Raw genomic sequence first — 14,676 nt, 5'->3', positions numbered from 1 at the left:
TTTAGACAATTACCTGGATTTAATGTAGAGTTCAGTTCAAACTGCAATTTATTTGTTTTACCAATTGATATTTTCTGAAGAAATTCTATATTTCAGCTTTCCGTTGGTCCTCTTGTCCCAAACTGTTTTCCCTCTAAAACAAAAGGCATTTAGGCACAGTTAGGTTATATCTGTTGGGACACGGTTGACCCTTTTATACTCTAAGTTCATTGAAGGGGCCTTAAATAATTTAGAAATTGTACCTTTTCAAGGACGAGTGCTATGCATTCTATTTGTCACGGGGTGCCAATAACAGAATTCCATGGCATTTAGTACCACATCCTATTAGTACACCTCCTCCCCCAATGCATTTACTGTTGAAGCTCAGCCAAGCAGGACCATTGCATTGACCATGCTTGTTTCCTTTGCCTATTCTTCCAGTGAAGTTCTGAGCATGCTGCCAGCACTTGGAAAGTGGAGGATTTAACATGATGTCATGTTTTTATATCCACTAACCCTGCACTGGCACTGGCAGTGAAACTACATTGAAGGAACGAGGGGGAAAGAAGTGTATGCTTCTGGCACAGCAATAATCGGCATGGCTACAGGAGTATGGGTAAGAGAGGGTATGTGGAGACACACAGGGAGGGTACATGTGAGGAGGAGGAGGATGTCGAGACATAATGGGTCAGTAGGGGAAGTGGAAGAGTAACCCATAAAGTGATGGGATACTGAAGCACAATCAAGGATGAATGGTGGAAAGAGGCACAGAAGAAGAAAAGTAAGCGAAAATGAAGTGGGCAGAGGAGTAAGTGGAGATTAAATACTTACTTGCCAGCAAACATTTATTCTACCGTGGTACAGTTCTGATTTTGGGTCCTTGACCTGCTGTTCCTGGTGTTTTCTTTGGTGGTCGGCTTCTGGGGACACCAGAGAAAAATGCAACAAATGTTTAACCCCTTAAGGACCAAACTTCTCAAATAAAGGGGAATCGTGACATGTCACACATGTCATGTGTCCTTAAGGGGTTAAACAGTGCGACTCTGCTTGGCAAGCCTTACACGGCATTATAACCAATACACAAATTGTTCAATAGCGCTCTGCAAATGCGCAGTCCTGCTTGTCTTTCTTCCAGGGAAACCTGTCCTATCCATCTACAAACTGGAATTGGCAGCAACCAAATTGGCAAAAAATAATTTTTGGGAGACACTCATGAGTGATGATGGGAGACTAGTAGGGAACCAACACTGAGATATCACCAGCAAACCTCGATGACAGGGACAAGGAGAGGTCCGAAGACATACGGAAAATGACATGAAGACAGCAGTAACCAATTCATATATTACTTTTCTTGTTTTATTCAGATGGAATGACATCATTGATTGATTAATCAGTGTCACATTGTCGCATGTGATTTTATTCACAATTGTAATGTCTATATGGTTTATAATTTTCAAAGCAATGAAAGGATTAAAAAAATCTGATCTTCAATTTAGTTCACAGACCATCTTCCTGAGTTTAGTCAACATTTGATATGGGGCAGAATTTGACATTCTAATACATTGTTTCCTCCATGTATACAGTGACTACCAGTTAGCAGTTAGTTAGACTGAGGTCGGATCTTCATCTCTGATATTTTATATGAGTAATTTTGACCACGGCCCGACCTCCAGTTTACCCCAGTGCCGTAGCTGTTGTGATTTCCTCGCAGGTACAATCCGTTCAGGTTTGATATATGGCACTCCGTATACCACCAGGCACCTTTGTAATTATTTGCACAGCTTTTCGTGGTATGGCGGTCGTTATCTCTATCTTTGGTAGAAAATGGTGTGTTTCTGTGACCATAGAAGGAGTCACCTGTAAATGGAAGAGAAGATGATGTGTAAACCACTAGTGCAGTCCATTAAATAAACCGGATTATATTTACCTGACCATGAGTTTACTGGAAAATTGGATGTGATTTTTAATTATATCTTTATTTAGGATCTGTCTGTATTTGAAATATCGATACAAAAAAGGGACTTTCACAGCAAACTGTGTAGAAAACACAAAGTAATAAAAACGTAACAAATTGGTATTAACTTCCCTGGTGGCATGAAACGCGTAGGACTGCTTTTTTGCATTTTATATTGCTCCTGTTTTATCTGGTTGCATTTTCTTTTTTTATATAGCCCAAATTTGGATCTGAATTGAATACATGGAAACATATCTGAAACCAGCATTACTCTGAGGGCTCTCTTTGGTCTTACAAATTGTGAGAGTAAATCACATTTATATTTTTAAAAATACGTTAGTTATGCCATTCTTATCTTTCCTAGCAGGACCACCCCTATGTATTGTACATGTGTATTTGAAATACCGGTATATTTAAAAGATTGGTATAAACGTATTCGTTTGTTGACCTATAAGAGAGACAGAAAATATTTCATGGATTTATTGGATAAATCTGGTATTTTTTTAGAAATGTCAAGGGAAGTAAACATTTTAGAAAAAAAAAACAAAGTGAACATATAGTCTAGCTTCAGAATTCTTCTACTTTTTGCTATTGCTTTTTGCTATATTGTGCTAAAATCCACGATCAATGCTCTACAACACATCATTTAGTGAATAAACCCTCAGTGAAATGAAATGAGTCACATCATGAGTATAAAAGGTTTTAAGGTGTTTTTCTGACACCTAGAGGTCATTTTGGGAACGGCAGGAATAATTTCTAATAGATAATTAAAATATTTGGATAACGGATACACAGATGGCTGGTGTCTGTCATACCTGCAGTCCCTCCAGTGAATGACCCCAAACGCAAAGTGTAATTCAGATTCTCCCCTGTGATTTTGAAGTTGCTGTATGTGGCGTAAGTTCTGTTGTTTTCAAAATCCATGAAATCGAAGCGGAGGTCGTATGTTCCTATCAGAAAAGTGAATTATTATTTATTACGTGCAGCGCTGGGCAAAACCACATGGTTTATAAACAATCCATAGAAGATAAACATGAAATAAAGCACGATGTACAATCACATACTGACGGACACGGTCGAGGTTTGTGTTTATGTATCTGTTTGGGTGTCTGCCAGGAGGAGGAAGGAAAGTGACACGGAATCTGAAATTAAATTTATGGATATTTTCTTAGCAGTGACGTTGGGTATCAAAGGCTGATTTGGAATATTTAGGCTAAAATTATCACCTTGAAACAGTTCTACAAATCAGCTGCTATTTTAAATTGCCACAACTCTCTCATTAAATTATAAGGAATATCCCATTCCCTCCCAGCAACGTTTATACATAGGGTTAATGTTAAATGTAAAACAAAAAGTAACCTATGAAACCCCATTGAAGGAAATATTTCCAAACTCATAACAAACTAAGCTCATTTAAATTGTTGAGGGGCAGAGGATTCTGGTAGCCATATTACTTACCGGGCCTAAACAGTTTTACAACAAATTAACCCAGAAATAGGGGTCTTTCACCTACTACCTCTGCCTCATGGCTTTCTTTCTCTCTGCCCGGAGTACGAGGAAGGTTTAGCAGGGTGTCAGCCAATGAGGTGCGACAGTAAATTGACGCTCATGATCACTGGACACCAATTGAGAGAAATAATACGTACTATTTCTCTAACAATTCTAACTACGCCAGTGTGCTAACTATTCATCTGGGGTTTCTGATAAATGTTATGCTAGCAGTACTTGGTAGTGAACATGTTAAAGAACATGGAAAGACTTGTCTTTACCCGTGTGTCTCGTTTCCTCAATTCCAACTCTCTCCTTGACCCCCTTCAATCTGACTTCCGCCCTCTCCACTCTACTGAGACTGCTCTGATCAAAGTCACTAATGACCTAATCGCAGCTAAATCCAAAGGTCACTACTCCACACTAATTCTTCTTGACCTCTCTGCTGCCTTTGACACCGTTGATCATGCTCTCCTCCTTCAAACTCGTCAATCGCTCGGTCTCTGTGACTCTGCCCTCTCTTGGTTTTCCTCCTATCTCTCCCAATGCTCATTCAGTGTCTCCTTTTCCAAGCATACCTCCTCCCCTCGTCCTGTCTCGGTTGGAGTTCCCCCAAGGCTCTGTCCTTGGTCCCCTTCTATTTTCTCTTTATACTGCCTCTCTTGGCAAGCTTATTGCCTCTTTTTGATTCCACTACCACCTGTACGCTGATGACACTCAGATATACCTCTCCTCCCCGGACCTCTCCCCTGCCGTCCTGCAACGTGTCAATGCTTGCCTTTCTTCCATCTCTGACTGGATGTCCTCACGCTTTCTGAAACTCAATCTCTCTAAAACTGAACTCCTTGTCTTTCCTCCTCCTAATACTGATCCTCCTCTCTCGCTCTCCCTTCAAGTCAGTGATATCCACATAAGTCCATCCTTGCAAGCACGCTGTCTTGGCGTCATATTTAACTCTGGCCTCACCTTTGAGCCTCACATCCAGTTTGTTGCCAAATCCTGTAGGTTCCAACTCAAAAACATAGCACGCATCCGCCCCTTTCTTACGCAAGATGCGACCAAAGAGCTTGTCCATGCTCTAGTAATTTCCCTCATGGATTATTGTAACCCTCTCCTGATTGGTCTCCCCAAAAGCTGTATTGCCCCGCTACAGTCTGTAATGAATGCTGCAGCTAGACTGATTTTCCTCTCTAGTCGGTCCTCTCACACATCACCCCTCTGCCAGTCCTTACATTGGCTCCCTGTATCCTATTGGAGTCAATTCAAAGTGCTAACCCATACATTTAAAGCACTGAACAATTCTAGCCCCTCTTATATCTCCTCAATGATACATAGGTATGCCCCTCCTCGTTCCCTCCACTCTGCCCGTGACCACCTCCTGACCACTGCTCGTACCCGTACGGCCAACTCGCGCTTGAAGGACCTCTGACGGATGGCTCCTTTCCTATGGTATAGCCTGCCTACTGCCATCAGACTCTCCCCTAGTCTTCAATCATTTCAGAAGAGTCTTAAAACCCATCTCTTCAGGAAAGCTTATGGCCTCCCAGAGTAACCTCTACCTCACATAACTGTCTCTTGCTCTTGCCTGTTTGATTGCTATTTCCTGTCCTAACGTGTCTTATTCCCCACCTCCTATAGAATGTAAGCTCGTTTGAGCAGGGTCCTCTTCAACCTATCGTTCCTGTAATTGTCCTATTGATAGTTAAATCACCCTCTCATAATATTGTAAAGTGCTACGGAATCTGTTGGCGCTATATAAATGGCAATAATAATAATAATAATAGTAATAATAATAATAAAGTATAATGGCGGGGCTTTGCTTGCAGTAGGAAACATGAATATTACCTGTGGATGTAAGTTGGTGAATGTGATCGTTCCCCAGCCAGAACTCGCTAGTCTGGTGGCCAAACCCTCGCTTGTAGGAATTCCAGTCCTGGAAGAAATCCACCGACCCATCCATCCTTCTCTGGAAAACCTAATTACAAAGTAAGGGGTTATTAGTTAACCCAATAGGTTCCTGTCAGGCTTACCTTGCTGGGAGTCCAACATGCAGAGATAAAAGCTCACCCTTGCATTTAGACACAGGCCGAGGTGGTCAAGGTAGAACTCACCTGGCCTGTGAATCTGTGCACGGGGGCTGTGCAGCTGAATGCTTGTAGTCGCAGTACAGACAAGGAAATCCAGGAGAATAGTCGTAGGTAAGCCAATGGTCAGAGGGTGCCGGAAATCAGGGGATACGAGTAACAAGCCAAGGTCAAAGGATGCCAGAATTCAGGAGATACGAGTCACAATCCAAGGTCAGGAGAAATCTTAGCACGTGGAGTAGCAACTCTCTAACCAGAGTCATTGAACTGACACTGCCCTTAGGGAGGAGCAGTGTCTTATACCTTGATGATTAGTATATCAGGTTCAGCTGGAGAGTGATCGACAGGTCTGAGCCAGGTGAAGTCCAGCCCCTTAGTGCTGCAGGCAATACAAGATAAAACAGGAGTTATCCCAAGTCCTGAAATGGCTCAGATGTTAAAGAGCAGGTTCAGAACTGCCAAGCATACAGGTTCAAATCCCTCTTCGGGCAATAAAAGGGCGACCCCGTCTGGCAGTCTGGAGGTCCAGGCGTGAATCCTGACAGTTCCAAGCAATGGTAAATATTCTGCCCTATTTTAAGTGACCTTGTTCTAATAGATGGTTAGTATTTGGGTTAAACTGAGATCAGGGCGGTGCATGGATTTTTGGCTACACAGGCGAAGATGAATTTTGCTGCCCCCCTACCAACCGAAAAAAATGCATCACCTGTGCATCTCGTAACCCCTTTTTCAATTTCTTACCCCCTTTAGTGTTTCATATTCTCTCTTGAATGTCTTCTCCCTTTTGCCCCTTTGATGTACCTTCTTTAATGTAATATATCCCCCCTTTATTGTGTCTTACTCCCCCTGGTGTACCTTTAACTTTCCCACCAGCCCCTTTCTGTGTCACTGTGCATTAGTGTGGGGGTATGGGGGAAGACATGTGAGGGACAGGATCCAGGACTTTATTATTATTTGTATAGCACCAACAAGTTCTGTAGCACTGTACAATAGGGTTTTAGTGTGGGGTTATAGGGGCAGTATTGTTGGGACAGGGGCTTTAGTGTGGGAATGGGGGTGCTATTTTTTTTATATCCACCCAGTCTCCCTACCTTCAAGAGAAGTAGAGTGAATCCACAGCCTGGGGTCCAGTGGGCTGCCACTGTGCTCCTCTAGGGGAGCTCTGATCCATTTCAGCATTGCCTGTATAGCTCCCTGGTATGCCCCGCAGTGGTGCCTGGGCTGGAATGGCATCCCATTCCGGCTCCTGGGACCTCTACAGGGCATGTCCAGGAGCTATACAGACAATGCTTATATGGATCAGAGCTCCCTCGCTGGCACCCATCGCCCTAAAAAAAATTGGCGCTACAGGAGAGGGGGAAGTGCACAGCGTGAGCTACCACTGTGCTCTTCTCTCCTCCTGCCAGCAACCCAGAGGTTTGCACACCCCCTGCCGGGCCGGTGTGACCTAAGGAAGCCGCTTGTGCCAGTTTATGGTAGCGCAAGCCCTGGCCATTATAAATTATCGCCGAATTAACGCCTCTCTGCTCTGCTGTAAGGCTGTCCCATGTATTCACAACCATTTCTGAAAACATCCCTAATCTTGTTGTTACTTATCATGTTTCCTCTTAAGGGATAAGCTCTGGTGAGTTAAGCCCTGTTTCTTATATATATAAAAAAATCATGAATCCAGAGTTATGGTGGCAACGTTACATAGAACAACAGTGTAGAGACCCCTTGTGGACATAACTGGAAATGCAAGTTAAAATAATCTTGTTGGTGGAGCCTATTTTTTCTATTTAAGAGCAGCCCAGGAAACACTCCGCTATAGCCTGTTTCATCAACCTGTCTCATGTCTGCCTTAGCTGTAGTCTGCTAGGAAAGTAAAACTTAGTGGCCATACTTACTAGCCATCCTCCTCCGTCAGTCTCCATGTCACAATACACAGTGAGAGGAAGCCCATTGCTTGTGTATACTGTGTACCAACCGCTCAGAGAAGCTCCATAGTCCAAGAGCTCCTTACAGTTCTGGGCAGCTGGAGGAGAGAATGAGAGAGGATCATGCTGATTGGACGGTTAGCTGTTTGACTTCCTGATTCAGTTTAATGCAGCCAATCAAAAAGGGAGATTAAATATCTCTGCTTATTAAAACACTCGGAATTGCAGACTTTTAATTAACACAAATTACTTTTTAACAGGCGGCAGCTAAGAAGCTTATTTCCTAAAATGAGAATTCAAAGTGACTTCAAGGTAAATTTAAAATTTAAGGTCAGAATAGCCGTAACTGGAAAAAGTCTCTGTCGGCTATACTTTCATTGTCTAGCTACTCTAATCTTAAATTTCAAATTCACCTTAAAATCACAGATTTCTCACTTCAGTGATTAACCATTTAAACCTTACACGCGTTAAATATTTATATAATATTCACTGTCTCTGATTATTATTAAGGCTACAAATAATTACCTTAAACCTAAAGAGGCCATCTCCTAGTCAGTTTTACTGTATAATTAAATGGATTTATATTTATTTACTTACTTCCAGGGGCAGGTACCCCGGGATCTCCTTTGTCACCTGAACAAAGAAATATTAAAAAATATTTAAAAATATTGCAAATCAGAAAATATATGAATTTTGGACAGTTACATTGTAACTCTAAGAATATTTTAGTATGTTTAAATAGAGACATCACAGATTGTGTCTCTATAAACGGCTCTGTAATAGATAAGTGTGAAGTTAATAAATGCAGAGTTGATAAAATGACATTCCACATTTAAAATGTTTTGCTTTAAAACTCTTATGGCTAATGGATCCCTCTAGATGCAGTAATAATTAGAAACATAGAAACATAGAATGTGACGGCAGATAAGAACCATTTGGCCCATCTAGTCTGCCCAGTTTTCTAAATACTTTCATTAGTCCCTGGCCTTATCTTATAGAAACATAGAATGTGACGGCAGATAAGAATTGTTTCAGTTCCTAATTTCTACCGAACAGTTGAAAGAGCAAAAATAAATGTCCTTTTTCTTAACGTTGCTGTTTCCATTGTTTTGGAGATAAATGTCTAATCTGGTACCCTTAAATATGGCGATCCCACATAAGGATAGCAAATTAGAGTGTTATCTGCTACACAGTTGAAAGATCAAAATGAAGAAAAAAGTCCTTTTATTAAGTTTGATCTTTCAGGCAGCCTTAGTAAATAGCTCCCTTAAGTGGTACTCTTATGTGAGATTACTGTTTTTAAAGATACGAAATTATAGAGCTATCTGCCAAACAGCACCCTAACTTGGTATCCTTTGGAATGCATCTAAAATGTGTTTTTCGTTCAGAAATTCGTCTCAATTTTGGTTAATTTCGAATCGATAATTTCCACATTTTGAGCATTCAAAATTTAAAAAGTCAACAAAATTGAAAGAAAATGTGCCCATGTACATCTCCAGAAGCAACGTTGATTGTTCTTTACTTGATTCTTTATCATTTGTATCTGCTAATTCTACCCACAATAAAGGTTTATCCTGAATTTACCTACTTGTTACCTTTTTGTCCTTGTGCGCCTGTGGCCCCTTTATCACCTGGAAGAGAATACAATCTATATAATTATGAGCCCCTCAGTAAATCCTTTTCACCGCTTTCGATGTGCAATGAGGAGATTTCCTGGCCACGGATTGGGGCCACGTGATGACAATGTATGGTCCACGTATCTTGCTCATTCCATGACTAGCACATCCACGGTTGGCTTTAGAAGCTATGTGGCCTCTTAAAAACAACTGACTGGGCTCTTCCAAACTCTCACATACGCGCATACACAAACATTCCCAGACACACAGTCACAGCCACACTCACAGTAATGCACTTACACACAGTCACAGGATCACACTGCTAGATTCCCGCTCACACAGGTACACACATCAACACATGGCCAGAGATATATTTTACACAGAATCCTTCTTGGTTCTACCCATTTTCCTGTCTGTCTATCCATTGCTGCAGGGTGATGACTTTCATGGTGTCTAGTGGGGGCTGAACCAGTGCTGCAGTCTATGCCTTTCACTCCCACGTGGTTTCCTTCTGCGGGTGTTAGGGTGGAGCAGTTGCAGTTGATGCCCCATGTGGGTGAAAGGAAAGCATGCGGTAAGGGGCCCGCTGTGTTAGAAGCCACCCAGTCCACAGAGATGGCCCCCAGTGTATTGCCAGAGCGCTTACCTGGGTACCAGCTTTACCTACTGATGACGACTCTGCTCTTTGATGAAGCAATTCTGGGATAAAGTTCTACATTCAAATTCTAGATTCTATGGGGATTGTATCAGATTTAGCACATTGCATTTCTATTTCTCTCTCTCTCCATCTTTGTACAGTTGACATGACAGTATAAGAATGTATTAGTTTAGCGATTTATGAGCATTTAAATATGTAGAAAGTATCGTACAATGATTATGAAATGTGATCCCATATTCTGTATTCTAATTTAGTATTCTCCCAATATATCGCTATTTAGAGTAAGTTTACCTTTAAGTCCTATTGGTCCTATCTTCCCGTGAGTTCCAGGCGAGCCTTTCTCTCCTACAAATAAGACACCATAGGGGTTAGTAGAATACTTTTTATCTAAAACCATTTTACATTGTGATTTCTCGGATTCTCAGGATTCCTGGACTGGATACATTATAACTGAAAAATATGCAATGACATCATTATGATAATTAACCTCTGGGTTGATACATCTGACATCACCTTTAGGTCCTGCTGGTCCTTGCACTCCCTGTATTCCTTGTGTTCCAGGAATTCCCGGACATCCTCGCAAAATGGCCAGCTTGTCCGACTCGCCAACGCCAATAAGCTTCACATCTGCCCAGAAAGTAACACATTATATATATATGTTTCACCAGTTAGGGGCTCATTCACCAAATACCAAATTGCAGTGAATTAAAAGCCAAATTACACATTTTAGGTTAAAACAGACAAGCTGGGACGATAGTGAAGTTGGAGAATATTTTCAAATCAGATGGTTTTCCTTTAAATCTGTGATCTGATTTTTTTAAATCATTACAATTTGCTGTTGAGTGAATAAACCTCATAGATTGATCATTTTTTCCTTATTAATCAGATTCAGATTGTCAGCTCTTTTGAGTAAGGCTTTATTCACCTCTTACATCTACTCGTCTACGTCTCATAGTGTAATTGTAAAACTCTGTGGAAATTTCCGACACTATAAAAATGATAATATTACTGATAATAGGAATAATAATTACAGGGTAGTAATGACTCAATTTCCAAGACTCTTACTGACGTCATGGGTTTCAATGTCTTTGTCTGCAAACTTCAACTCATTTTTTTGTGCATTTTTTTCTTTCAGGTTCACAAACAGATTTTACAGACGATATTGAGCTCTACTAAGTGTAATGATTTGTGGTAACTTAAGAATAAGTTTAAAAATGACAATCCTAAATAGTAAATGAAAATGAAAATCAACATAGCTACTAAACTGGAGATAAATACAAACACGGTTATTGTATCCAACATCTTCCAAACTGGTTCTTGAGTCACCACAATTAGCTGTTTATTGTCTACATGACTAGAAACATTATACTATAAAGATCAGTGACCGTAACGTTACGTTACATTCTAACGTTTGTTTTGCTGTACAGAAGGGCTGTATATTCCATTTATATATAACTTTCCTTCATTCAAGATTTGGATTTGAAATTTTAGCCGTATCAGTCCAGTGATGCAGATGTAAAATAGATGAACCTTTTTTTTAAGTGTATCAGAATTTTGGCAAAGTTGGGATAGATCGTATGGTTCTCACAATTAAAGCATTTCTCACCTTCTCAACTTTAGGATGGATAAAGGGAGGATCTCCCGAATGCAAAATTCTGTTAGTCCAATAAAAGCGGTATTAGAAGAACCTAATTTCATCTCTTAATCTTACATATTTATTCACAAGAAATAATGACTTTTGTTTTTACTGATTTTCTCAACATCCATCCATCATTCATAAGTGAGACCTGATAGACTCTCTCACACTGAAACAACCAATTAGGTTTCTCCATTAGTAATAAATAATATAGATTTATGTCTATATACATTGCTTGGCAAGTCAAGTGACAAGCAAGACTTGCATATCAGAGCACTTTGATTGGCTCGCTTTCAAGTCAACCAATCAATGTGCTTTGACATTCAAAGTGTGGGACCTTTATAAAGGACGAGTGTGTATATAACTATGTGTTTATATTCACTTTGTAGTTTGTTTTTCATTTATTTTTCCACTTTTGTTGACCTTATATTATAATTGTAAGTAGCAAAAGTTAAGTTGTATGACTATGTTTACCGGAAATTTGTTTGACCCCTTAAGGACACTTGACGTGTGTGACATGTCATGATTCCCTTTTGTAGCGGAGCGGCAGGGGTTAATCCAAGGGCTCTCCGCTGGTAATCAGGATTCAGCATACAGAAGGCAGGACACACAGCATAATTCCCATTCCCAAGGACCACACGACACATAGCCTGGGAGTCAACTGACAATTTTTATTCACGGCTCCAGGAGTTAACTGTCAACTTTTAAATGTTCTGCAATATGACCTAAATTGGCTAGGTTTGCCACAATGCTCCTTTTATGACATTCTCCCATGCAAGGGAGGTACAATCGGTTCTCAAACAGAATGGTGATTACTGTTCGAGAAACGATTACCTTGTTCACATACAGCAAAATAACGAATCGTTCATAGTAAAAGTCCTGAATACCGTTCTTTTACATAGGAAAAAGTTTGTTGTGGCTACGTCTGCCACACCTTTTATTCCAGAAGTTTGGTCCTTAAGGGGTTAAATCAGTTGTCTGTTCACAACAGCTCATATTTAAAGAAAAAACTCTAAGTGCGCTTCTCCAATCAGTAAAACTATAAACTCAATGATTAGAGTGAGGGATCATTCGTAGCTCACCTGGACAGGTGTCTTCAGCATAACACAGAATGGCGGCCAGCGATACGAGAATGCTCAATGACGAATATGCACAGTTCCTCATCTCACTCCCTGTAGCTGCTGGAGTAGAAGTGTTTTATGGTATCTCTAGAACAGATGGAGATTATCGTCTAAAGTACAACAAGCCCCTCATCCTTAAATAGGCAGCAACGACTGTATGCCAGTAACGGAATTTATGGTGTTTAGCAACGAGAATTTCATCATATGGAGCGGTTTGATTGCAGACAGACCTCTTCTAACCACTGATAGTCACACCTTCTTTTTATTCATCTGATTTGGCTTTATAGATTCATCATTTCTGAATGTTTCCCTTTCCTGGCAATATTTTTACTTCTACTGATATCTTGTAAGATTAGGTTTGCATTATCACATGAAAAATAAAGTTTTAAGCAACGTTCTGCATAACCGTAAAAGAGGGGTGCCATATATTTCAAAAAACATTTTGGGAGTATTGGTTCGGTAAATAAAAGGGAGCTGTGGGGAGCTAAGTAATGACTTGATATACATAGGTAGAGGCGACTACGTTTAACCAAACTGGAGGTTTTTCTACTCACAATTTGTTGCTTGAATAAACCACTTCCAGGGTAATTCATTATTATGGTCTGAATTATTAAATTCACTTTATTTCCCACAACTCACATTTATAGCAGTTATATCCCTTGTTTTCCTTATATTATTGAATTGTATATTCCTGGACATCTCAACTAATTTTATTTTCTTAAAAAAACAAAAAAGAAAAAAAAATTGCCTTATATATTGATAAATAGATAAAGTAGTTCATATTTTTCTCTTTTATGAAATGCAGGTCGACAAATTTCGAGACGGGGTGGAGCTTTTGAAAGGATTGTCGAGGTTTTTACTCTCCTCCTTGATTCGTTGAGTCACTTCCTGACCTCCTTACATTGATGGGCAGCGTTCCGGGTTCCCACCGGACCATGTAACCACCAATGACATTATCAGTGAATGGGAATGTTTGAGATCTGATGGACATGCCCTAGGAATGGCAGAGGGGGAGCATGCCATAGGGTAGATGGCAGTGTCTTTCTCCTAGAAGGTTCCCCCATCGTCTCCAGCTGGTATAAAATGCTACATCAAGGCTGCTAACTGGCAAGTCCACAATCTGCCGTGTGACCTCCATCCACCACTGCCTTCACTGGCTGCCAATAAAATGGCTCATATTATTTATATTACTCAAAATGATCTTACTAAGTAGTACAGAACCAGGGAATAAAGGCGCTATACACTCTTCTAGATTGTAAGTTCGTTTGAGCAGGGTATTCAACTACCTATTGTTCCTGTTACATTTTGCTATTGTCTCATTTGGTAAATTCCACTCTTATTGTAAAGCGCTGCGGAACTAGCTGGCGCTATATAAATACCAATAATAATAATAATAATAATAATACAAGTTCTAATTATAAGTTATAAGATCTGCCTTTTACACCTAGCAGCCAGTAGAGGGCGAGCATAGAGATAGGAGGAGAATCAGAAACAATAATATGTCTGGCTGTGCCAAGACTCAACTGGATTGTGATGTCAATTGTTTAATCTTTAATACACATCTGAAAGAACACAGAGCATCTCATGGAAATAATGTAACACAAGCTTGCTGCAATGCTTTCCTATGGGGAATTTACAGACGCTGGATTTCCTCATGCATAGCGTGAGGATATCCAGCGTCAGGCGATTAAAATCCGTTTAGCCGGGGGGGCGGGGCCAAGCACCAGGACGGAGCAGACGCCATCTTTCAGAGCTCCGGGCCCAAAACTGGTTAATCTACCCAAAATCAATCGACTCGGGCCCCATCGACAACCGCTGAAAGGTGAACTAGGTGCATAAGCACATAAGGAACCCACTCATGCCCTTCACATACGACTCGAAGGCCAAATCAGCCCGCAAGCTCCGGAAAACGCCCAGGCCTCAAGACCTGAGGAAGGCCGCGGAATACGCCGAGGCATTTGCAAACTGGGCCTGGCACTCACCTCCGTCTGAAGCCGACTCGCCTACAGCATCGATGGGCCGCACGAAGCCCAAAACACAAACAGGCCCGCAAAAGGGGAGGGATATCGGCGAAATGCTCTCCGGCCCGACAAAACAGGCACCCGCAGAACGGGCGGACGAAGAGCACACCACAAACCCCTCAGAGGACGAAAATGGCCGACCCCCCAGTAGGTCTAGCGGCCCCCTCCGGTCGCTGCCAGGGGAACCAGCGCACACGCAATCC

At 41.1% G+C, this 14,676-nt stretch overlaps 1 protein-coding gene across 1 annotated transcript; it reads right to left on the bottom strand.

Moving 5' to 3' along the window:
• Positions 1–1,466: 1,466 nt before the first annotated feature.
• LOC134573295 (ficolin-1-B-like) lies at positions 1,467–12,527 on the bottom strand. Its single transcript, XM_063432953.1, has 9 exons — positions 12,414–12,527; positions 10,209–10,322; positions 9,987–10,040; positions 9,017–9,052; positions 8,019–8,054; positions 7,392–7,519; positions 5,267–5,396; positions 2,749–2,883; positions 1,467–1,836 (listed from the first exon to the last, which is right to left on the bottom strand). The coding sequence occupies exons 1-9, from the start codon at positions 12,493–12,495 to the stop codon at positions 1,580–1,582; spliced, it is 972 nt and encodes a 323-aa protein (XP_063289023.1). The 5' UTR covers positions 12,496–12,527; the 3' UTR covers positions 1,467–1,579.
• Positions 12,528–14,676: the final 2,149 nt, after the last annotated feature.

Source organism: Pelobates fuscus, chromosome 9 (genome assembly GCF_036172605.1).
Source record: "Pelobates fuscus isolate aPelFus1 chromosome 9, aPelFus1.pri, whole genome shotgun sequence".
Taxonomy (NCBI): Eukaryota; Metazoa; Chordata; class Amphibia; order Anura; family Pelobatidae; genus Pelobates; species Pelobates fuscus.
This window is presented reverse-complemented; position numbering and strand designations above follow the sequence as displayed.

What these genes read in the sequence shown, in the direction of transcription:
- LOC134573295 (XM_063432953.1), bottom strand. Translation starts at nt 12,495, where the DNA reads ATGAGGAACTGTGCATATTCGTCATTGAGCATTCTCGTATCGCTGGCC. An exon ending in CTGACGGAGGAGGATGGCTA is followed by an intron (nt 5,397 to 7,391) that starts GTAAGTATGGCC and finishes CTTTGTAATTAG; the next exon opens with GTTTTCCAGAGAAGGATGGA. An exon ending in ATTCACTGGAGGGACTGCAG is followed by an intron (nt 1,837 to 2,748) that starts GTATGACAGACA and finishes TTCCATTTACAG; the next exon opens with GTGACTCCTTCTATGGTCAC.